Source organism: Sturnira hondurensis, unplaced genomic scaffold (assembly GCF_014824575.4).
Source record: "Sturnira hondurensis isolate 20B ecotype Veracruz unplaced genomic scaffold, ASM1482457v3 Scaffold0008782, whole genome shotgun sequence".
Classification (NCBI taxonomy): domain Eukaryota; kingdom Metazoa; phylum Chordata; class Mammalia; order Chiroptera; family Phyllostomidae; genus Sturnira; species Sturnira hondurensis.
Window position 1 is genome coordinate 3,395,256 of NW_028081413.1, and position 22,394 is coordinate 3,417,649.

At 39.5% G+C, this 22,394-nt stretch overlaps 1 protein-coding gene across 1 annotated transcript in view; it reads right to left on the reverse strand.

Moving 5' to 3' along the window:
• TMCO5A (transmembrane and coiled-coil domains 5A) overlaps positions 1-22,394 on the reverse strand; it is a 149,497-nt gene that overhangs the window by 15,313 nt on the left and 111,790 nt on the right. Inside the window, exon 3 of the mRNA XM_037056000.1 lies at positions 906-1,054. Within this exon, the coding sequence (XP_036911895.1) occupies positions 906-1,054 (149 nt within the window). The remainder of the gene's footprint in view (positions 1-905; positions 1,055-22,394) is intronic.

Sequence of the window (22,394 nt, forward strand, 5' to 3'; positions counted from 1 at the left end):
CTGGGAGGCCACTTTTTCTTTTTGTATTCTTAGAAAATTATATTTCTCAATCATGCTCTACAATTTATTTCAATAATTCTAAACTCAGTCTGCAAGAGAGATCTTCCCCACGCTTTTTTGTCCAAAGTACCCCACTCTGATTCCAGGGGAAGTTTCCTTCTTTAAATCACCTCTTGCACTGAAGAGAAAAGATTATCACACAAATTGTTCACAGAATCTGCTCATGAAATACACTTTTATCCAGGCAGCTGGCACATCACTAATGGTTGAACCCAGCTTCATGCAGAACCACAAAAGGTTTCCATGGCAGGTAGGGTTTTAGTCCTTCTCTCCCTCCTACCATCTCGAAACTTCTCTATTGCCCACTACAAAGGCTGAGAATCTACCATGAGAAATCACTCCACTGAGCAGATACAAATATGATCCAGCCAGTCACTTCCAGGAATGCAGATATTGATGACATCAGATGAATGGCTGGGTGAGAGGTTTCCCTGGTCTCTCCCCTTGAAGTTACGACAATTTAAACAGCTATACTTTAAAAAAAGGATTCCCTGCACAACACACAACCCACACAGTGAAACTTCTGAAGGTAGGTGAGTGGGAGTCAGTTAGGGAGGAGGGAAGGGAGAAGAGCCAGGATGATGCCACAGATGGACACAGCCTGGAGCTCACTGTGGGTCTTGGGAGAGGGGAGGAATCAGCTTGCTGTGCCCTCCCTGAGCCTAGAGGAGCAGGGAGATGCCATCTCTGCCAGAGTGGTTGGTGTGTGCTGTCGCTGAATTCAGTGACCGAGGCAGAGACTGAGTATAGAGGTGTGGCTATGGTTGTCTGGCAGCTGCCATTGCCAGACAGGGAAACAAAGCCAAAGAAGCCTGGCCACCTTCCTTCACCCTCCCAGAACTCACTCCTTTTCACCCCCTCGGAGCTTGCAGTGGGCCCCAGAACAAGCTATAGTGGTGAATGCAGGGCTACAGAACACATTATCTGCAACACTGAGTACTGGAACCATGGAGGCATTTTTCCCTGAGTGGTGGGTACATGCTGCAGCTGATCCCTGTGATAGGATAGAGACACAGAGATGAGGTGTCTGGCATATGGAAATTGACATTGCTGGGAGGAGACAAAGGTACAAAGGTACCAGTTGACCTCTTCCAGCTTACTCCACTTCCAATCACTGTGGTTGTATTGCCAGCAGAATCTGGTTGCAGGGGATAGATTGTAACTCCAATGCCTGGCACATTTCCCCATAGAGGTGGTGCTCTGAGACCAAGGCCATTGGGTCACAAAGGAGATGCCCATCACACAAGAATATAAAGGGCATTTTCCACCTTCCTTAGAGATTCTAGAAAGCAGACCAGTACAAGAGGAACTAAGAAACCTGTGCTTCAGTACCACCAACTGGAAAAGAAAAGAAAGACTTCTTATCAACCTACAGGAAATGCCACTCTGAATGATCCAATTGGCAGAGATGCCTAGACAGAAGGAATCCATCAAATACCTGAAGTAACCAAGATAATGAGGCAGTTCAGAAAGAAAGTGAAAAATCTCCAGAAAATAAACTTAAAGACAGAAATATGTGGCTTAAATGACACAATATTGAAGATTACAATTCTGAAAAAACTCAAAAAGATATACAGAAACACAGATAGGGATTGTAATGAACTGAGAAATAAAATTAATAAACAAAAGGAGCACTTGACCAGAGAGATTAAAACTTAAAAAAAGAACCAAATAGAAATTCCGGAGAAGAAAAACTCAATAAAAGGGATGATGAATGAACTAGCAAGCTTAGGCAACAGAGCTGGCCAGATGGTGAAAAGAATTAGTGATACTGAAAGAAATCTAGAAATAATGCAGATGAAAAAAGAGAGAGACTTGAGAATAAAAAAAAAAGGAAAAGAAAAGGGAAAATTCTATAAAAACTATCTGACTTCATCAGAAAGGCAGAGTAGTGGATATACCAAAAAGAGAAGAGAGGGAGAAGGGAACAGAGAGCCTATTTAAACAAATACTTGATGATCATCCAAGATGGTGGAGGAGTAAGTGGAAGCTGCACTAACCTCCTCTCAGGACCAACCTGTAATTACAAGTAAATTGTAGAGAAATCATTCTGAATAACCAACTGAACACTAGCTAGAGAGAAGCCTTATAACTGTAGACAGAGAAAAGAAACCACTTAACCACAACGAGACTGGTAGGGAGTGCAGAGGAGGCATGAGAGAGGTGGTTGGGCTCTGGGCAGCAGTTGAAGTTCTGGAAGGTTATTTCAACAGCCGGGGGTTTCTACCTGAGAAGTGTGGAATCTAGGAAAATGGTGGCAGAGTAGGATGGAGCGACTCCAGTTCTCGTACCCCTGGGAGAAAATCCTGGCAGATTTACTGAAGAATAGCGCAATCAATTCCCCAACCAACAATTCCCCAGCATTTATGAAAATAAGAGACCAGAGATAGTGACGAACCAGACAGCTACAGGTAGTTGGGGTCTCAGGGACGCAAGTAAGGATGGAGGCGGCCAGGCCGGTGGCTGCCATTGGCCGGTGCGTAAAGACCTCGGAGCCGCGGCTGCCGCAGCGGTCAGGGCCCAGAGGCTTCTGCCTGGGCCCAGCGATGGGCGTCTGCCACAGAGGACTCATCGGGAGCCCGGCACCTGTGAGTAAAGACAAAAGTGGCAGCGGCAGGGCCAGCTGCCCTCAGCCAGCCCGAAACACCTCAGAGCCACCACTGCAGCTGCGTTAGGGGTATGGAGGCTTCTGTCTGTGGCCAGTGCCACGGAGGACTCATAGGGAGCCCAGCACCCAGTGGAGCATTGGGCCAGCTGCGGGGTCCTTGGAAGAGCTGGCTCCCTCCCTCACCATCTAGGCGGGGCTGGGTGGCAGAGACCTGTCTGCCTAGGTGTGCAGGAAGGGTGGCAAGGACAGGGGGCCATGTTCAGATGTGATCTCTGTGGTCACCAGCCCACCAGCCTGCCAGCCCACCAGCCTGCCAGCCCAGGAAATTTGAGAGGAGCATTGTCCTAACCAGTCAGGTTGGGGATTGGGCTGGGCTGAGAGGCACGCTTTCTGGAGAAGTTTTTACTGGAAAGTGTTCTCCTGTGAAAGGTGTTCTCCTGTGAAGGCAGATTGACTTGCTTCTCACCCAGCCACAGGACTGGGAAGGACCAGTACCAGATCCAGTGGGACCCAGGCAGCCTGTCGGGTGGGCGGGCGCCCGCACCCCAGTCTGGTAGCCTGGCTGGCGGGCAGGTGTGCACCTGGGCCTACAACCCAGCTCATAGAGGGGTCCTGCCAAAACCAGAAAAAACGGATTGGACAGTTTGAAATCAACAATGAAGGAGGTTTTTTTAAAAACTTTTTTTAAAAACTTTTTTCAGTAATTGTATATATTTTTAAATTTTATTGTTGCTGTATCTTTCAGTACTCTGTTCCTCTCCTTTCTTTTTTCCTGTTTTAGTCCTTCTTCCTTTCACCCCAAACTTATTGCTTTTTCCTCACTTCTCTTGCCCTTTTTTTGTGTGTTTGTTTGTTTGTTGCTTTCTATACCACTGTAAATACTTCACAACACATCTCTCGGGTCTTAGCCTACTTTACAGGTTCCTGAATTCTATTACTGTAGTGATTAACTCTACCTGCTCACAAGCTATGTCTATTTACTATTCTTTACTCTTGCCTTACCTCAAAATCTGACCACCCCCAACCTCACTGCTTTCTAGATACAACTCACAAGACTTCCCTCCCCAATGAGAGATTTATCTTTGGTCTATCCTTTCTTAAAAGTGGCAAATTGGGTTGAAGATTACAGTTAACACTGTATAGAGCCTAAAGATCTTCTATCTCTTCTCTACCGGCTGTGACTGTAAATATCATACAGTACTCTCCTGCTGTCATAAACCATTTTGCCTCCCCCTCCAGCTGATCACACACGCACAAAGAAAGGAGTAGGTGGAAGTGGAGAACATCAAGATACCTGCAGGAGACTGCACCACTAAATTTCACAGGTATTCTACCACAGAAGTTCACACCATAAACCTAGGGAGTCAGAACAGATCAATTTAAGAAGCTGAAGCTAACAAGAAGAGTCTCATAAGCAATGGGAAGACAAAGAAACAATGCACAAATGAAAGAAAAGTTGGAAGTCTCAGAAATAATATCAGATGAAAGAGTGGCACGTCAGCTATCAGATATTGAATTCAAAGCACTAGTTATCAGGAAATTCAAAGAGCTCACAATGAGCTACCAGAAACTAGAGGGGAGCTACAATGAGCTCTCTGCAAACTGTATCAACATGAAAAAGGAAATAGAAACTATCAGCAAAGGACAAGAGGAAATAAAGAATACAATTTCGGAACTGAAGAACACAGTAGAAGGAATGAAAAGCAGGATCAATGAGGCAGAAGATCAGATCAGCGAGTTGGAAGACACAATAGAAAGAATCTCCCAGAAAGAGCAAGAAAGGGAAAAGAGGCTCAAAAAGAATGAAGAAGGACTAAGAGAAATGCAAGATAATATGAAACATAATAATATCCGAATAATAGGAATACCAGAAGGAGAAGAAGAAGAACAAGGGATAGAAAACCTATTTGAAAGAGTAATGATGGAAAATTTTCCTAATTTGATGAGAGAAAAAGTTACACGAATCCAGGAATCACAGAGAGTCCCATTCAAGAGGAACCCAAAGAGGCCCACTTCAAGACACATCATCATTAAAATGGCAAAATCCCAAGACAAAGAGAGAATCTTAAAGGCAGCAAGGGAGAAAGAGGAAGTAACATACAAGGGAGCCCCAATAAGGTTAGCTACTGACATCTCAATGGAACAACTCCAAGCAAGAAGAGAATGGCCAGAAATATTTCAAGTAATGAGAACCAGAGGCCTACAACCAAGGCTACTTTAACCAGCAAGGCTCTCAATCAAGATAGAAGGCCAAATAAAGAGCTTCCAAGACAAAAGAAGTCTAAAAGAATATGCCTCTACCAAACCAGCTCTACAAGAAATACTAAAAGGACTCCTTTAAGGAAAGGAAGGAAAAGAGAGAGACAGAGAGGAACTGTGGTACAAAAATAGCAATGAATAAGTACCTATCAATAATAACCTTAAATGTAAATGGATTAAGTGCTCCAATCAAAAGACATAGAATAGCTGAATGGATAAGAAAGCATGACCCACAAATATGCTGCCTACAGGAGACCCACCTCAGGACAAAAGACCATCACAGAATAAAAGTGAATGGCTGGAAAAAAATTTTCCAAGCAAATGGTCAAGAAAAAGAAGCCAGGGTAGCAATTCTAATATCAGGCAAAATAGACTTCAAAAAAGGGCCATAAAGAGAGACCCAGAAGGTCACTTCATAATACTCAAGAGAAGAATCCACCAAGAAGATATTAACATCGTAAATATATATGCACCCAACATAGGAGCACCCAAATATATAAGAAAAATCCTAGAAGACTTCAAGAAAGATATTGACAGCAACACAATTATAGTAGGGGATTTTAACACCCCACTGTGAAAAATGGACAGATCTTCCAAACAAAATATCAACAAAGATATAGCTGCACTAAATAACACCCTAGATGAAATGGACTTGACTGATACATATAGAGCCCTTTATCCCAAAGAAGCTAAATACATATTCTTTTCAAATGCACATGGAACATTTTCAAAGATAGACCACATGATTGGACACAAAACAAGTCTCAACAAATTCAGGAAAATAGAAATCATACTAAGCATTTTCTCTGATCACAAGGAACTAAAAATTGGAAACCAACCCCACAGGAAAAAACCCAAAATACCCAAAATCATGGAGACTGAATGGTATGCTATTAAACAACGAATGGGTCAAGATTGAAATTAGGGAAGAAATCAAAAAGTTTCTGGAAACAAATGAAAATGAACTCACAACAACCCAAAACTTATGGGACAAGGCCAAGGCAGTCCTGAGAGGGAAGTTCATAGCAATACAGGCTTACCTAAAGAAAATAGAAACATTTCAAGCAAACAACCTAACCTGACGCCTGCAAGAACTTGAACAGCAACAACAAAGACAGCCCAGAGCAAGTACAAGGAAGGAAATAACTGAGATCAGAGCAGAATTAAATGACATAGAGACTAAAAGCACAATTCTAAGGATCAATGAATTCAAGAGTTGGTTTTTTGAAAAGATAAACAAAATAGACAAGCCTTTAAGTAGGCTCATTAAGAAAAGAAGAGAGAGGACCCAAATAAAAGCAATCAGAAATGAAAGAGGAGAGATTACTACTGATACCACAGAAATAGAAGGGATTGTAAGGAATTACTATGAAGAACTGTATGCCAATAAATATGAAAACCTAGGTGAAATGGACAAATACCTAGAAAAATATAATCTTCCAGTAGTGTGGCATCTAAACTGCCTACAGCACCAGAGCAAAAAGGAACCCAGATAACATCCAGCTGTGAAAAGCAGTAAGGTTTCTTTCTGCCAGAGAGTGGACTAGAAATGCCTGAGGAGAGTCTGGGATTCATGGCTCTTGGGAGAGAACTGAAGGAAAGAGTGCCAGGATCCCTGTGCTGAATGATTCGCCATACTGCAGAAGCCATCTGAGGCAGATCACTCCTCTCTAAGTGGCATCAACCAGAGTGGAATCAATAGCCCCACCCACAGGAATTACTCTGCCCTGCCCCACCCTATGGAGATTAAGCCAAGTTGCTGATTACAACCTGAGGCTATACAATTGATTAGTTTAGCTACAATGGGTCTCTGGGAGCTCTGTGAGACTTCAGCTGACCCTCCCCATGGTCCAGTGCTGATAAAACCTGGCCTTGAGGTGTAGCCTATTCTTTTCTGCACACAAACAAGACCAGCAGAGTGAGCCACATGCTGTAGATTGCTGATAGCTCCAAACGTGCTGTCCAGGGCCAATCACAAGCAGCATTAGACAAAGGCCTATATCAGAGTTTTTACAGATGTACCTTATACAGAAACAAACACACACAAAAAACAGCTATGATGTGAGGACAAAGAAACAGACCCCTAATGAAAGAACAGGAGAATTCTCTAGAAGAAGAGCTAGATGAAGTGGAGGGAAGCAATTTATCAGATAAAGACTACAGAGTAGTGATTATAAGGATACTCAACAGCAGTAAAAAGACATAGAAACCATAAAAAGGACCAACCAGAAATAAAGGAAGCAATATCTTAAATAAATAATATACCAGAAAGAATAAACAGTAGGTTAGATGAAGCAGAGAATTGAATCAGTGATTTGGAAGACAAGGTAGAAAAAACACCTAAGCAAAGACAGAAAGCAGTCATAGTGAGGGATTGTAACACCCTCTTGACTTCAATGGATAGATCTTCCAGACAGAAAATCAACCAGTGGCCTTATATTACACACAGATCAAATGGGTTTATTTGATATCTTCAGAGCCTTTCACTCCAAAGCAGAAAAATATACATACTTTTCAAGTGCACATGGAAAATTTTCTAAGATAGACCACATGTTAGGACACAAAACAAGTCTCAATAAATTCAGAAAGATTGAAATGATCTCAAGCATTACCTCTGACCACAATGCTATGAAACTAGAAATCAATCACGAGAAGAACACCAAAAAACACACAAAGACATGGAAGCTAAATAACATGTTACTAAACAAAAAATTGGTCAACAACGAGATCAAGGAAGAAATCAAAAGATACCTTGAAACAAATGAAAATGAGGAAACAACAACCCAAAATCTGTGGCAAACTGGGAAAACGATCCTAAGAGAAAAATTCATAGCATTACTAGCCTATCTCAAAAAACAAGAAAAGTTTGAATAAACAGTCTAACTTTACACTGAAAGATACTTGAAACAGAAAAACACCCAAAGCCCAAAGTGAGTAGAAGGAAGGAAATAATAAAGATCAGAGAATAAATAAATGAAATACAGCCTGAAAAAATGTTACAAAAGATCAATGAATTCAAGAGCAGCTTTTTAAAAAGATAAACAAGATTGACAAAATTTTAACCAGACTCATCAAGAAAAAGAGGAAGAGGACCCAAATAAATAAAATCAGAAATGAAAGAGGAGAAATGACAACTGACACCAAAGAAATACAGGAGATTGTAAAAAAATACTTTAACAATTATATGCCAACACACTGGACATCCTGGACAAAATGGATAAGTTTCTAGAAACATAGTCTTCCAAAATTAAACAGGAAGAATCAGAGAATCTGAATAGACATTTTATACCTAATAAAACTGCAGCAGTAATAAAAAAATTACCAACAAACAAAAGCCCTGGACGAGACGGCTTCACAGGCAAATTTTACCAGACATTCCAAGAAGAACTAACTCCTCTTCTTCTCAAACTCTTTCATAAAATGCCAGAGGAAGGAAGGCTCCAAACTCATTTTATGAGGCCACCATTATCCTAATTCTAAAACCATATAAAGAAACAACAACAAAAAATTATAAGACAGTATTCCCAATGAAAATAGATGCTAAAATTCTCAACAAAATATTAGCAAACCAAATACAGCAAAGCATCAAAAGACCATACACCACGATCAAGTGGGATTTGTTTGGGAATGCAAGATTGGCACAACATTCGCAAATCAATAAATGGGATCCATCACGTAAACAAAATGAAAGATAAAAAATACATTATTATATCAACAGATGCAGAAGAAGCATTTGATAAAATCCAGCACCCATATATCATAAAAACTATCAGTAAACTGGAATTAGAAGGAATATACGTAAACATAGTACAGGCTATATATGACATACTCACTGCCAGCATCATACTCAACAGACAAAACTACAAGCCTTTCCTTTAGCGGAACAAGGCAGGGATGTCTACTTTCACTTCTCTTATTCCTGGAAGTCCTAGCCACAGGAATCAGATAGAAGAAGAAATAAAAAGCATTCAGATTGGAAAAGAAGTAAAACTATCTTTATTTACAGATGATGTGATACCGCATATAGAGAATCCCAAAGATTTCACTAAGAAACTACTAGAATTAATAAATTAATTAAGCAATTAGCAAAATAAAAATTAATATTCAAAAATCAGTTGCATTTTTACATGCCAATAATGAACTAACAGAGAGGGAAGTTAGAAAATAGTCCTATTCACAATTGCTAAAAAAAGAGTAAAATACCTAGGAATCAATCTAACCAAGGATGTAAAAGACCTGTACTTGGAAAATTATAAGGCACTGAAGAAAGACATTGAGGAAGATACAAACAAATGGAAACACATACTGTATTCCTGGTTAGGAAGAATTAACATCATTAAAATGTCCACAACACCCAGAGCAATCTATGGATTCAAAGCAATTCCTATCAAGATTCCAATGACATACTTCACAGAACTAGAACAGATATTTCAAAAATGTATATGGAACCACAAAAGGCCCTGGATAACAAGAGTGATCCTGAGAAAGAAGAACAAAGTTGGAGGAGTAACGCTACCTAATACCAAACTATTCAATAAGGCCATAGCAATCAATTATAAGGCCACATTTTTATAGTCAATTAATATTTGACAAAGGAAGCAAGCACACAGAATGGGCTAAAAATAGTTTATTACATAATTGTATTGGGATAATTGGACACATACTTGCAGAAAAAATGAAAGTAGACCACCTTCTTATACCACATACAAGAAGAAATTCAAAATAGATCAAAGACTTAAATGTTAGACCCCAAACCATAAAAGCTATAGAAGAAAATAAAAACAACAAAATCTGGGACATTACTCGTAGCAATATGTTAATGGTTATATCTCTCCAGGCAAGGAAAACAAAAGAAAAAAATAAACAAATGGGACTACATCAAACTATAGTTTTTACACAGCAAAGGAAAACATCAACAAAATAAAAAGAAAACCCACAGAATGCAAGAACATATTTGCTGATGCATCTGATAAGGGGTTAATATCCAAAATTTATAAAGAACTCACAAAACTCAACAACAAAAAAGCAAACAACCCAATTACAAATGGCTAGCATCAATAAATCAATAAACAACAAGTGCTGGCCAGGATGTGGAGAAAGGGAAAACCTTTTGTACTGTTGGTAGGAATGCAGATTGGTGTAGCCCCTGTGCAAAGCAGTATGGAGATGCCTCAAAGAATTAAAAAATGAAGGCCCTGGATGGTGTAGCTCAGTGGATTGAGCGCAGGCCTGCAAACCAAAGCATTGCCAGCTTGATTCCCAGTCAGGGCATATGCCTGGGTTGCAGGCCATATCCCTAGTATGAGGTGTGCTAGAGGCAACCATACTTTGATGTTTCGCCCCCTCTCTTCCTCCTTCCCTTCCCCATCTCTCTAAAAATAAACAAATGAAATCTTTTTTAAAAAGGCACTAGCTTAAACAAAATTAAAAATGGATCTGCTTTTTGTCCCAGCTTTCCCACTTCTGGGAATGTATCCAAAAGAACCAAAAACACTAATTCAAAAGAACATAAGCACCTGTATGTTCATTGCAGCATTATTTACAGTTGCCAAGATACAGAAGCAGTCAAAGTGTCCATCAGTAGGTGAGTGGATAAAACAACTATGGGACATTTACACAATTGAATACTAGTCAACTAATAAGAAGAGAATTTTACCCTTTGTGATAGTATGGATGGACCTGGAGAACACTATGCTAAGTGAAATAAGTCAGTCAGAAATAGACAAATGCCATATGATTTCCCTCATATGTGAAATCTAATAAACAAGCTGAACTAACAAAGAAAATGGGGACAGGCTCAGAGATGGAGAGTACAATGACAGCTGGGGGCAGGGGATGGGCATGGGGTGGAGTAATTGAGCAGAAAGGAAAAAAACTCATGGTCATGAATAACAGGGTGGTGATTGCTGGAGGAGGTGGGTATAAGGGGACTAAATGGTAATGGAAAAAATAAAATGGTTAAATTAAAAAAATATTTGATGAAAACTTGCCAAACCTATAGTAAGAACTAGATAATTGAATCTAAGAAGTAAACAAAGCATTTAATTATCTTAATCCAAAAGAGCCTTCTCCAAGGCACATTATATTAAAACTGTCAAAAATTAGCCCTGGCTGGTGTAGCTCAGTGGATTGAGCGCGGGCCTGTGAACCAGACAATCTCTGTTTGATTCCCAGTCAGGGCACATGCCTGGGTTGCAGGCCAGTTCCCAGCAGGGGATGCATGAGAAGCAACCATACATTGATGTTTCTCTTCTTCTCTCCTTCCCTTCCCTTCTAAAGATAAATAAATAAATATTTTTAAAAAACTGTCAAAAATTAATGAAAAAAAAAAGAATTCTTAAGGCAGCCAGGGAAAAGAAGATAGTAACTTATAAAGGTAAACCCATTAGGTTATCATTAGATTTCTCAGCCAAAACCCTACAAGCTAGGAGAGAGTGGAATCAAATATCTAAACTATTGGAGGAGAGAAACTACCAGCCAAAAATAATATATCCAGAAAAGTTATCTTTTAGATATGAGGGAAGCTTAGGGAATTTACCACCACAAAACCTCTTTTACCAAAGACTGAAGGGGGTTAATTTTACTTGAAACAAACAAACAGAAAAAGTTTATAAAACTATAAGTAAGACAATGAACCAATAGACAGAAGCAGGATATTGCAACCCCTTTTCAGAAATGGATATTATACATTTACATATAAAGGTTAAAGGAGATAAAACATTAAGAATAAAAAGAAGGCAATAGCTACTGCAATTCAGAAACAAACTTACAGCGTAAATGAGGATAATTTGGCACAATAAAAATGTAAAAGGGATGGGAATATAGTTCTGAATTTGCAAAGGGGAATGGAGATAAGAAACATTCAGAAGAAAAAGGACTACTGTGTATATGAAAATTTCTTTTGCATATACCCAGTGGTAACCACACAAACAAAAATCCCAATGAGACACATTACATTAAAAAAAAACAGTGGGAAAAATCATAGAATACCACCAAACTGAAACAACAGTCCTTCAAGGGGGAGAAAAAAACCCCACAATGGAGACATAGAGGTACCAGGAAACGAAAGATGAAATAGCTACAGGAAATCCTCATACATCAATAATCGCTCTAAATGTAAATGGATTGAACTTAGCAATAAAAAGACAGGGTAGCAAATTGGGCCAAAACACAAAACCCAACCACATGCTTTCTTCAGGAGACACGTTTCCGCTGCAAGGACAGATATAGCCTCAAAGTGAAAGGGTAGAAAAAGATTCTCTGAGAAAATGGCATCCAGAGAAATGTGAGTGTGCCATACTTATATCTGACAAAATAGATTTCAAAATTTAAAAAGTAAGAGACAAAGGTAGACATCTTATAATGATAAAGGTGACAATACATGAAGAAGACATACACTTCTCAATATATATGCACCCAACCAGGGAGCATTCAAATATATAAAGCAACTACTAAAAGAATTGAAGGGAAAAATTGGACAAAAACACAATTATAGTAGGGGATCTAAATATCTCATTGACAACCATGCATATATCATCTAAACAGAAAGTCAAGAAGGAAATACCAGCTTTGAATGACACATTAGGACAAATGGGCATAATCGACATTTACAGAGCCCTTTATTCCAGAATACCAGAATACAGTCTTTCCTGGTGCACATGGAACATTCTCAAGGAGAGACCATATGTTGGGATGCAAAACTAGCTTCAACAAATTTAGGAAGATTGAAATCATACTAAATACATTCTTTGATCACATTGTTCTGAATTTGGGAAACAACTGCACGAAGAAAGCTGGAATAAACAAAGGAGATTAAACAACATTCTACTAAAAAAACAACTGGGTCAAAGAAGAAATAAAAAGAGAAATGAAAATATACATAGAGAAACTTGGCTCGCTTCCTCACACAACCACATCAAAGGTACAACTAAGCTTTAGAACAGCTATCACTCCGAGCCATCTGAATGGCTCACAGCCAAAACCTGAGTTAAGTGGAAGTCCTACAACTACAGAATTAAAGAAGAAACCACATCAAGACTGGTAAAAGGGGTGGGGATGTGGACCAGGCTGGTTCCACACCTATGGGTGGTGGATAAAAATCAGGAGGGCTATCCGAGGAGCAAGGGGGTCCCAGACCCAGACCCCCAGCTAGGGCTTCAGTACCAGAAAGGGAAGTCCCCGTAACTTTTGGCTGTAAAAACCAGTAGGGATTAAGGCTGTGGAAAACAAACATCTGGAGTCTCAGGCAGGTCTTCTTAAATGTCCCCCACACAGAGACTTACTTGGACTCACTCCCCCCGAGCTCAAGCATGGGGGCAGTTGATTGAAAGGCACAAGAGACATATGTGGAGAAAATGAATTGTCCAGCGTCGGCTTGAGAGCTGGAGGGAGTTCTCTCCCAGACAGAAGTATTATATGAAATGTTAAAGGGCCTTCTTTAAGAAGAAGAAGAAAAGATAAAAAAATATGAACAATAAGATAAATACATACCTATTAACAACTGAAACTAAAAACAGGATAAACAAGCAGAGGATGAACAGAATCGTAGATACAGAGGACATTTTGATGGTTGTCAGATAAGAAAGAGGTTGGAGGGATGGGCAAAAAAGGTGGAAAGGTTAAGAAGTACAATTTGGTAGTTACAGAATAGCCGTGGGGATGTAAAGTACAGCGTGGGGAGTAGAATAGCCAAAGGACATACAGGCATGACCCATGAACATTGATGATGGTGTGAAGATTGCGGCTGAGGGGGTGGTGTGGCTTGGCAGAGGCAGGCAAAGGTGGGAAAGGTGTTTTTAATTATATGTGATTATTTATGCTAATAATAGCATAAATAATCACATATAATTAAAAACAATACACAGAGACAAATGAAAATAACAGTACAACACATCAAATCTATTAAGATGCAACAAAAGTGGTAGGAAGGAAGTTTATATTATTACATGTTATCAAGATACTAGAAAAATCCCAAATAAACCACTGTTTATTTGTTCTTCTAATGAACCAAATGTCTATTTGTTTATTTGTTCAATGTAACTAATGTTACATTTTAAAGAACTAGAAAAAGAACAAATGCAGCCCAAAGTTAGCTGAAGGAAGGAAATAATAAAAATTAGAGCAGAATTGATTGAAATAGCAAAAAAGACAATGGAAAAATAATACAACAAAAAACTTGTTCTAAGAAAAGATTAATAAAATAGACAAACCCCTTAGACTCACTAAGAATAAAAAAAGAAAAGACTCAAATAAATCCACAAATGAAAGGTTAGTTCAGACTAACTTAGTTCCTACAGACTAACTGTAGGAAAAGTTACTACAGACACCATGGATATACAAATGGTCACACAATAATACTAGAAGCCTATATGCCACCAAATTCAAAACCTAGAATAATTGGTGAAGTTCTTAGAAATACAAAACCATTGTAGAATGAATCATGATGACATGGAAAACCTAAACAGACTGGTAACAGTGAGAAAACTAAAACAACCACTAAAAACCTCCCAAAAAGTAAAAGTCCAGGACCAGATGGCTTTAATAGTGAATTCTATCAATTATTCAAAGAATTACTGGCTATCTATCCTTCTCAAACTCTTTCAAAAACATTGAAGGAGGGACAATGCTTTCTAATACATCTTATGAGGTCAACATAACCCTGGTATCAAAGCCTGATAAGAATAACACACACATACACAAAGTACAGACCAACATTTCTGATGAATACAGATGCAGAAATCCCAAACAAAATACTAGCAAACCGAATACAACAATACATAGGAAAGATGATACATTACAATCAACCAGGGTTCATTCCAGAGGCTCAAGGATGGTTCAACATATGCAAATGGATCAATGTGATATACTACATTAACAAAATATAGGATAGAAATTATATGATCATATCAATAGATGCAGAAAAAACATCTGGCAAGATATAGCATTCATTTATGATCAAAACACTCAATAAAATGGGTGTAGAAGCAAAGTACCTTAACATAATGAAGTCATATATCACAACTGCTAGCTAATAGCATACTCTATGCTAAAAAACTGAAAGCATTTCCTCTAAGATCCTGCAGAACAAGACAAGGTTGACCATTCTTACCACAGTACTAGAAATCCTAGCCAGAGAAATGAGGCAAGAGAAAAAAATAAAAGGCATCTAAACTTGGAATGAAGTATAAATGTCATTTTTTGCAGATGACAAGGTTCTTTATACAGAAACTCCTAAAGACTCCACCAATAAACTATGCAAAGTAATAAACATACAGTAAAAATACAGTAAGAAATAGTTTCAAGATAGAAAATCAATGTACTAACAATGAAATTTGAGAAAAATAAATAAAAAACAAATTCCCTTGGCAAATACAACAAAAAGAATGAAATTCCTGAGAATAAACCTAACAAATGATGCAGAGGACTGAAAACTATAAGACATTATTAACAGAAGTTGAAGAAGATATAAAAAATGATAAGACATTTTGTGTTTATGGTTTAGAAGAATCAACAAAGGAAAAATGGACATATTACCTAAAGCAATATACAGTTTAAATTCCCAATGGTGTGTTTTAAAAAAATAGAACAAAAAAATAATCAGATTTGTGTCAAACCACAAAAGACCCTGAGTAGTTAAAGCTAATCCTGATGGGTGGTGGGGGGGGAGAACAAAGTCTAAGGTAATCCCACTCTCTGACTTCAAACTGTACCACAAAGTGACTATAATTTAAAAAGCCTGGTATTGGTAGGAGAACAGACACACATATCAATGGATCAGAATTAAGAGTCCAGAAACAAACTCACATGTATATGGACAAGAAACCTTCAACAAATGAAGCAAAAACAAGCCTCTTCAATAAATGGGGCTGGGAAAATGGGAAAGCCACATGCAAAAGAGTGAAAACAGACTGCCATGTCACCCCATACAAAATTAACTCAAAATAGATTAAAGACCTAAATCCAAGCCCCAAACAATATGTTACATAGAAGAATACATAGGTACTAAACTTATGAACCTTGATCTTAGAGAAGATTTTATGATTTTGACCTAAAAACAAGGGAAACAAAAGCAAAAAATGAATGGAGGCTACCTCAAACTAAAAATCTTCACAGCGAAAGAAACTGTCAACAAAACAAAAATATAACCAAGTAAATAGGAAAAGATATTTGCAAGTGGAATCTCCAATAAAAATTTAATATCCAAAATATATAAAGAACTTGTAAAATTCAACAACAACAACAAAAATTCAATTAAAAAAGGGGCAGTGGACCTGAACAGACACTTTTCCCAAGAAGGCAAACAAATGGCCAACAGATATATGAAAAAATGCTCAACATCATCAGTATTAGGAAGTTGAAAATCAAAACTACAATGAGATTCCACCTCACACCTGTTAGAATGGCTATCATGCAGACAAATAACAATGAGTTGGGAATGTTGTGGAGAAAAAGGTATCCTCATTCACAACTGGCAGGAATGTGAATTGGTACAGTCAGTGTGGAAAACAGAATGGATGGAGGTGCCTCAAAGAATTAGGAACAGAGTCAGCAACCTCTTTTTTGGGGATCTACCTGAAAAATTTGGAAACATTCATTTGTAAATATAGATCCGCTCCTATTCATTGCAGCGTTATTCACAGTGGCCAAGACATGGAAACTGAAGTGTTTGCCAATAGACGATTAGATAAAGAAGATGTAGTACAAATATACAATGGAACCCTACTCGGCCATAACAAAAGGTGAAGTATTCTCATGCGTGAGAACATGGATTTAACTTGAGAATATCATGCTAAGTGAAATAAGTCAGATGAGAAAAAATTAAGAACCATATAATTTCACTCATGTGGGATGTAAAACTGAGAACAACAAATGAACAAACAAGACAAAAACCCGAAAAAACCTCAAAGACACAGACGACAGTCTGGTGGTTTCCACAGGGGAATGGGGGGTAGGGGGCAAGAGAGTAAAGGTTAAAGGGGGTAAAATACATGGTGACAGAAGGAGCTTTGCCTTTGGGTGGTAAACACACAATGCAATATATACACGGTGTATTACAGTTTTATGCACTTGAAATCTGTGTAAGTTACCAATGTCACCCCAGTAAATTTAATAAAAATGTAAACTTCTGTTTTGAAGTAAATGTAATAAAAAAGCATGGCAGTGCTAGAGCAGTCCAGAAAGGGTGCCTGGCACATGGGAAAGTCTCAATAAACTTTTACTTTTCTGTGTGTCAATTAATTAATTGAAATGACTAACCAGGAATACGGTAGTGAGGTAGAAAAACTTTTGAGTAGGAATGGGGTGATTTTGGAAAAGAAAATCCTACCTTGGAAAGGCTGGCGTGGATAGGGAATTTACAGCTAGTCTCACTTCAGGAAAGTGTAGAGTCCTTGGGGTGAGGTGCAGTGGGGGTGGATAGGCAGGAGAGAGAGAGAGGGAGACTAGAAAGCCAGGGAAAGCATCAATAGCAGACCTGCTTCATATCTTGGTCCTAGGATGTGGTTTCGCATAACCACGATTACTTACTCATAATCTAGCTGATTTTCCTTGTGTTCTTCCATTGTAGATCCCCTAAAATACCAGCAGAGGAGTATCTAATGAATTGGGGAAATGGATCCATTTATGAAACACAGAGTAAGTAGCCAAGAGTCCCAAAGTACAAGGAACAAAATTACTGGTTTTCTCCCCTCAGCCCCTTTCATTTGGCCATGACAAAACCCAGCCTTCTGATTCTCTGCCCGTGATCTGATTATGCCCCAGTAAGGATACGGTAAGGATATAGAGATAATGCTGACAAATTCAACGTATGTCCTGCTAGCAGGTATAGTCAGAGATGGTTCACCAACCAAAACCCTTTGGAAATTTATACCGAGCAGTAAGAATCAATAAAGATTATCAACTGTTCTTAAGTCCCTTTTTGCTCTAGGCCTAGCTGCTTTATTTAAGGGCCCATGTGATTGGCATGGGTGCATTAGCCGCCCTGAAAAAGTAATCTCTCTGCTCTCTAGCCTGGCCTCTGCAAAGATCCCTAGTAATTGAGATATTTAGCATTCAACTGGGCAAAGAAAAACCAAGCAGAATTAAGTAATGTGGCTCAGTCTGCCCCTTAGTTTCCTCTTTTTCTCCATTACTTCAATAAACTCTACCTCCCTTCTGATGAGTATGGTCTTTCTGATTCTGCCCTAGTCAATTTGCTTCTGAAGAGTCTAATCTTTCCCCACTGGAACCATCCAATAGAATCTCGGAACCTTCCAAGAGGTCATGACTCTGCTATTGACATTGGATGGGTGGGGCAACATGTCACAGTGGGGAGGATGACAATGGTTTCTCATCATGGGTGCTGGGTTCAGAGCCTAGGTGGGTGCCTGTGTTTCACAGCTGAGTCTTTCCTCTGGTAGAAGTAGGTTTAATGGGTCTGATTTCCGGGTAGTATGAAGGGGTAACCCCTTCTATTTCTCTGGCAGGTTGATCTCCCTACCTGTGCAAGTGTGACTAATATGGGAATTCTGGGTCCTAAGTCCAGCAGCCTAATCCTATCATGTAGCCAGCTAACCATTCATTCACTCAACAAACCCCGAAACATTGAAAGAGCACCTGTGTATGCCAGGCAGTCTTCTAAGCAATAGGCAGGCAGAGTGAACAAAACAGCCAAAAGCGACTGCCCTCATGGAATTTACATTCTAGGGTGTGTGTATGTGGGGAGAGAGGTAGCACAAACAACAAAATAAGTGAGGAAGTTTTTCCTTTGGTGTGATAGGAGAATGCTAGAAGACACAAACGAGCGGCAGGGGTAAGAGGAAGTGCAGCGTGCATTGTGTATGTGTGTGAGGGAAGGGGTTGCAGCTTTAAAAACGATCGTGCAGAGAAAGCAGCTGAGCATTTTCAGACTCAGTAGTGTCGATGTGTTATGAGGCCTAGTACATGGGGTACCTCAGGTCTTGCTGAGATGGACACACAATTCACAGACCTCACAATCATGGCCAATCGCCAAGTCTATGGGCCAGCAGGAAGCCTGAAAGGCCAGAGGCTCCAGGAACACTGAGAGGAGGCATGAAGACCTGAAGCTCCTCCAACACTTTAAAGATTCATAGCTTTTCCTGCACCTCTCACCTTCTGTAAGAGAAGAGCTCTGTGGTGAGGGAGAATCTCCCTAAAACACTGGGAAAGTACCCAAAAGAGAGTTTTGGTGGGAAAAGTTTGTGACATCTCAAATCGCCCCCATTGAGTCTTTTCTGCCAACTTCAGGCATAGGAGCTAGAGGAGGAAAATATTACAAAATCAATAATGAATATATTTCTGCATACTGGAGTATGTGCATTTCGGGCAGATTCTTCACTGTTTATAACTTTTTATGTGTGTGTGAATCACATTAACCTGGAAGGTTTTGGATCTTGACTTAATAAGGACCACATAGAGGTGATTTGTGGTCCAGAGTGACTTCTTAACACACTGTAGTTTCTAACAAACTATTTGTAAAATTAATGGCCTCTGATGACCCCCATTACCATCTCCCTTCTTCCTGAAAGAAGGCATTTCATTGCTTTATGAAGCTGTACACAGAAGAGTAATTAAGTAACAATTCAGGCCAATGGCCTCTCCCAGGAATTAATGGTAGGGAGAGTTCATTAACCCCAGCAGGTTATAGCTTCTCCAGGAAATGCCCCGGACCAAGGTTATCGTAGCTATTAATGGATTGGATAGGGACTTTAACTGGGATAAAAATAAAGCTCTCTCTCCTTCCTGGGGAGCTTTTCTCCTTGAGGGGCTACCAAAGGCAAGCCCGCAGGAGAAGTAGAACCCCAAGGTTGGGGCCTTGTGTGAGAGGAGGACAATAGATTACTGTTGAGAATTGCTAAATCAAGGCAAAGACAGGGCCTTGGGGGCAAATTGAGGTCCTTGGTATAAGCTTTCCTGCCACTGAGGAGGTGGCTTGATTAACACCCCGCACGGCTTTAGAGCAGCTGTTTTCCCCTTGTTAGCTTTTCCATGCCAGGCCTTGCCCCGCGCGGAAGAGTCACTGAGAGATGTCAGATTCTGCTGCATTGCAGCCAGGAGTGCAGTGGCCTTTGTGTGGCAACCTGTTGTGAAACACCCTCTCTTTTTCCAGGCTGGGCACTTAAGCTGTTTGCTGAGCCTCTGCCCTTCTACTGGGAGGGGACTGGCCAAGGACCTGAGCTCTGAGGGAAGGTGCGTGGGCCCTGGCCTTCCTGCTGCTTCGTGGGGATGGAGAGCTTTTTCTTCTACTCATCTTGCTTGCCTGCGTGTCACTTTGGCATATTTTTCTTAAATAATTTTAGAAATGATCCCAGTTTTGAGGCTCATACCCAGGGAAGGCTCTAGAACTTCATTTTAGGTCATTGTTTTTTGAATACAGAAGCAATTATGCTATTTTCCTTAGATCCCTACTTGTCTTTAATGACTATTTCTGTACAATGTTTAGGCTCATGAACTTTCTTTAACTTTTCTTTCAGGATCTTCTCAGAATAGTTTTCTCAAAAGCAATAACTTCGACAGAAATATGAAGGAGAGAGAAAGAGAGAGATAGAGAGAAAGAGAGAGAGCGAGGGAAGGAGCCATAAACAATAAACTAATGTAGTTTTAACTGACAAAAATATGTATAAAATATTTTATTTTAAAATTAAATGTCTTTTATGCCTCAAATTTTAATAAGATGCCCTAGGTGCCCATTTATTTGCTACTAAAAATTGAAATAGCACATGGAAACATTTGTTACAATTCAAATTTTTGAAAACCAGAGAATTTAGTTAATACACTCTGCACCAATCATGCTCGAACCAAACCACCCAATATTTTCTTCTTTTTTACATCCCTGCACAGGTTACTTTCTTCAAATTCTTGATGTTGTTGAGTTTCATCTTACCAACTTCAGCCTTCTAGAACACAACAATAACACCCAAGACCTATTAGTCCTTCCTTGGGTCAAATAAGAAAGGGACTGAAGTGTATCGAAGTCATTCAAATGCAAACTACATAGATTCCCTGTAAGTTACTGGCGTCAAGGGAGACAAGAAAAAGGTGTAAGAAAAAGACAGCACAGAACTTCTCTCACAGGTTATCAAAATATTGGTCTATAGTCTATCCTTGCATAGAAGCTCTCCCAAGCTGCTACATAATGACTTTAAAATTACCAGCAGAAAAAAGAAGTACAAGAATAAGGTTTATGGCTAAATCAACTCCATGTCATAATTATTCTCCATGCTAATATTGTCAGAAGGCTCTCCATGGTATAGGCAGTAACGACAGTGACATCTACATCTTTTGGAGCTTGGTTCAATCTCAAGTTTCCTCTCCTGTGGGTCTTTTTGAAGCAGAGGCAGGGTGTGGTATCCGATAATTTGTGACATCCTTTGCATCCTTCCTTTCTGAGCAGTGGCCCATGCCCTCACTCCATGCCTCCTCCTGTGGAGCATGGCCTGGTTCAGCCTCAGTCTAGGGCCCTGTAAGCTTTTTCCTCTCTCCTGCTTTTCAGGTGAGCATTCTGGTGGCAGGGAAGGCGATTTGGTACTAGGGTTGAGAGTCAAGTTACCAAGGCTCTTTGCTAGTACTTCTGAGATAGCTTGAGTGTCAGCTGAATATTCTTCACGAAGCATCTGAGAAGACTCTGGAGTCTAGGTTGGGTTAAACTTCTTTGGTGAGTCCATTGGATGTCTAGTCACAGCCTGAAGCTCCTCCTAAGTTGTCCCCAAAGGGTTCAGTAGATGGTGACTCTCAAAACTCTCAAACTGCTACTAAAATTACATTTTTAAAAAATTTATGGCACCATTGCTACTAGAACAGCAATTTTAAAAAAAAAAGTTCACCAAGGATCTCATCTTAGTAAAAACCCTGTGTTTTTTCCAAGTTTCTTCTACTTTTTGTCTATGACCAAACCATCTTTTATAGCTATTATAAAATAGATATATTGCTGTATTTTGCCTTTCATTTAATATTTTTATAAACATTTTCAGGTTCTGCATACTCTCTGTAATTATTTCATTCACTGCATAACATTCTGCTGGCTGATCATACTCATATTTGCCTCAAAATTTCTTTTTTAGCATACGATTTATCTGTTCACATATTCACCTCCTCTTGGGGGCCAAGACAGGGCCTGTGCTAGTTTGTCAGGGCTGCCATAGCAAAGTACTGCAGCCTGGGTGCTTCGACCCACAGACAGTTCTGAAGGCTGTGAGTCCTGATCAGGGTGTTGGCGGGGCTGTTTCTCCTGAGGCTGCTTTCCTGGGCTCGCAGGTGGCTGTGCTCTCTGTGTCCTCACACGGTCCNATTGCTACTGGAACAGCAATTTAAAAAAAAAAAGTTCACCAAGGATCTCATCTTAGTAAAAACCCTGTGTTTTTTCCAAGTTTCTTCTACTTTTTGTCTATGACCAAACCGTCTTTTATAGTTATTATAAAATAGATATATTGCTGTATTTTGCCTTTCATTTAATATTTTTATAAACATTTTC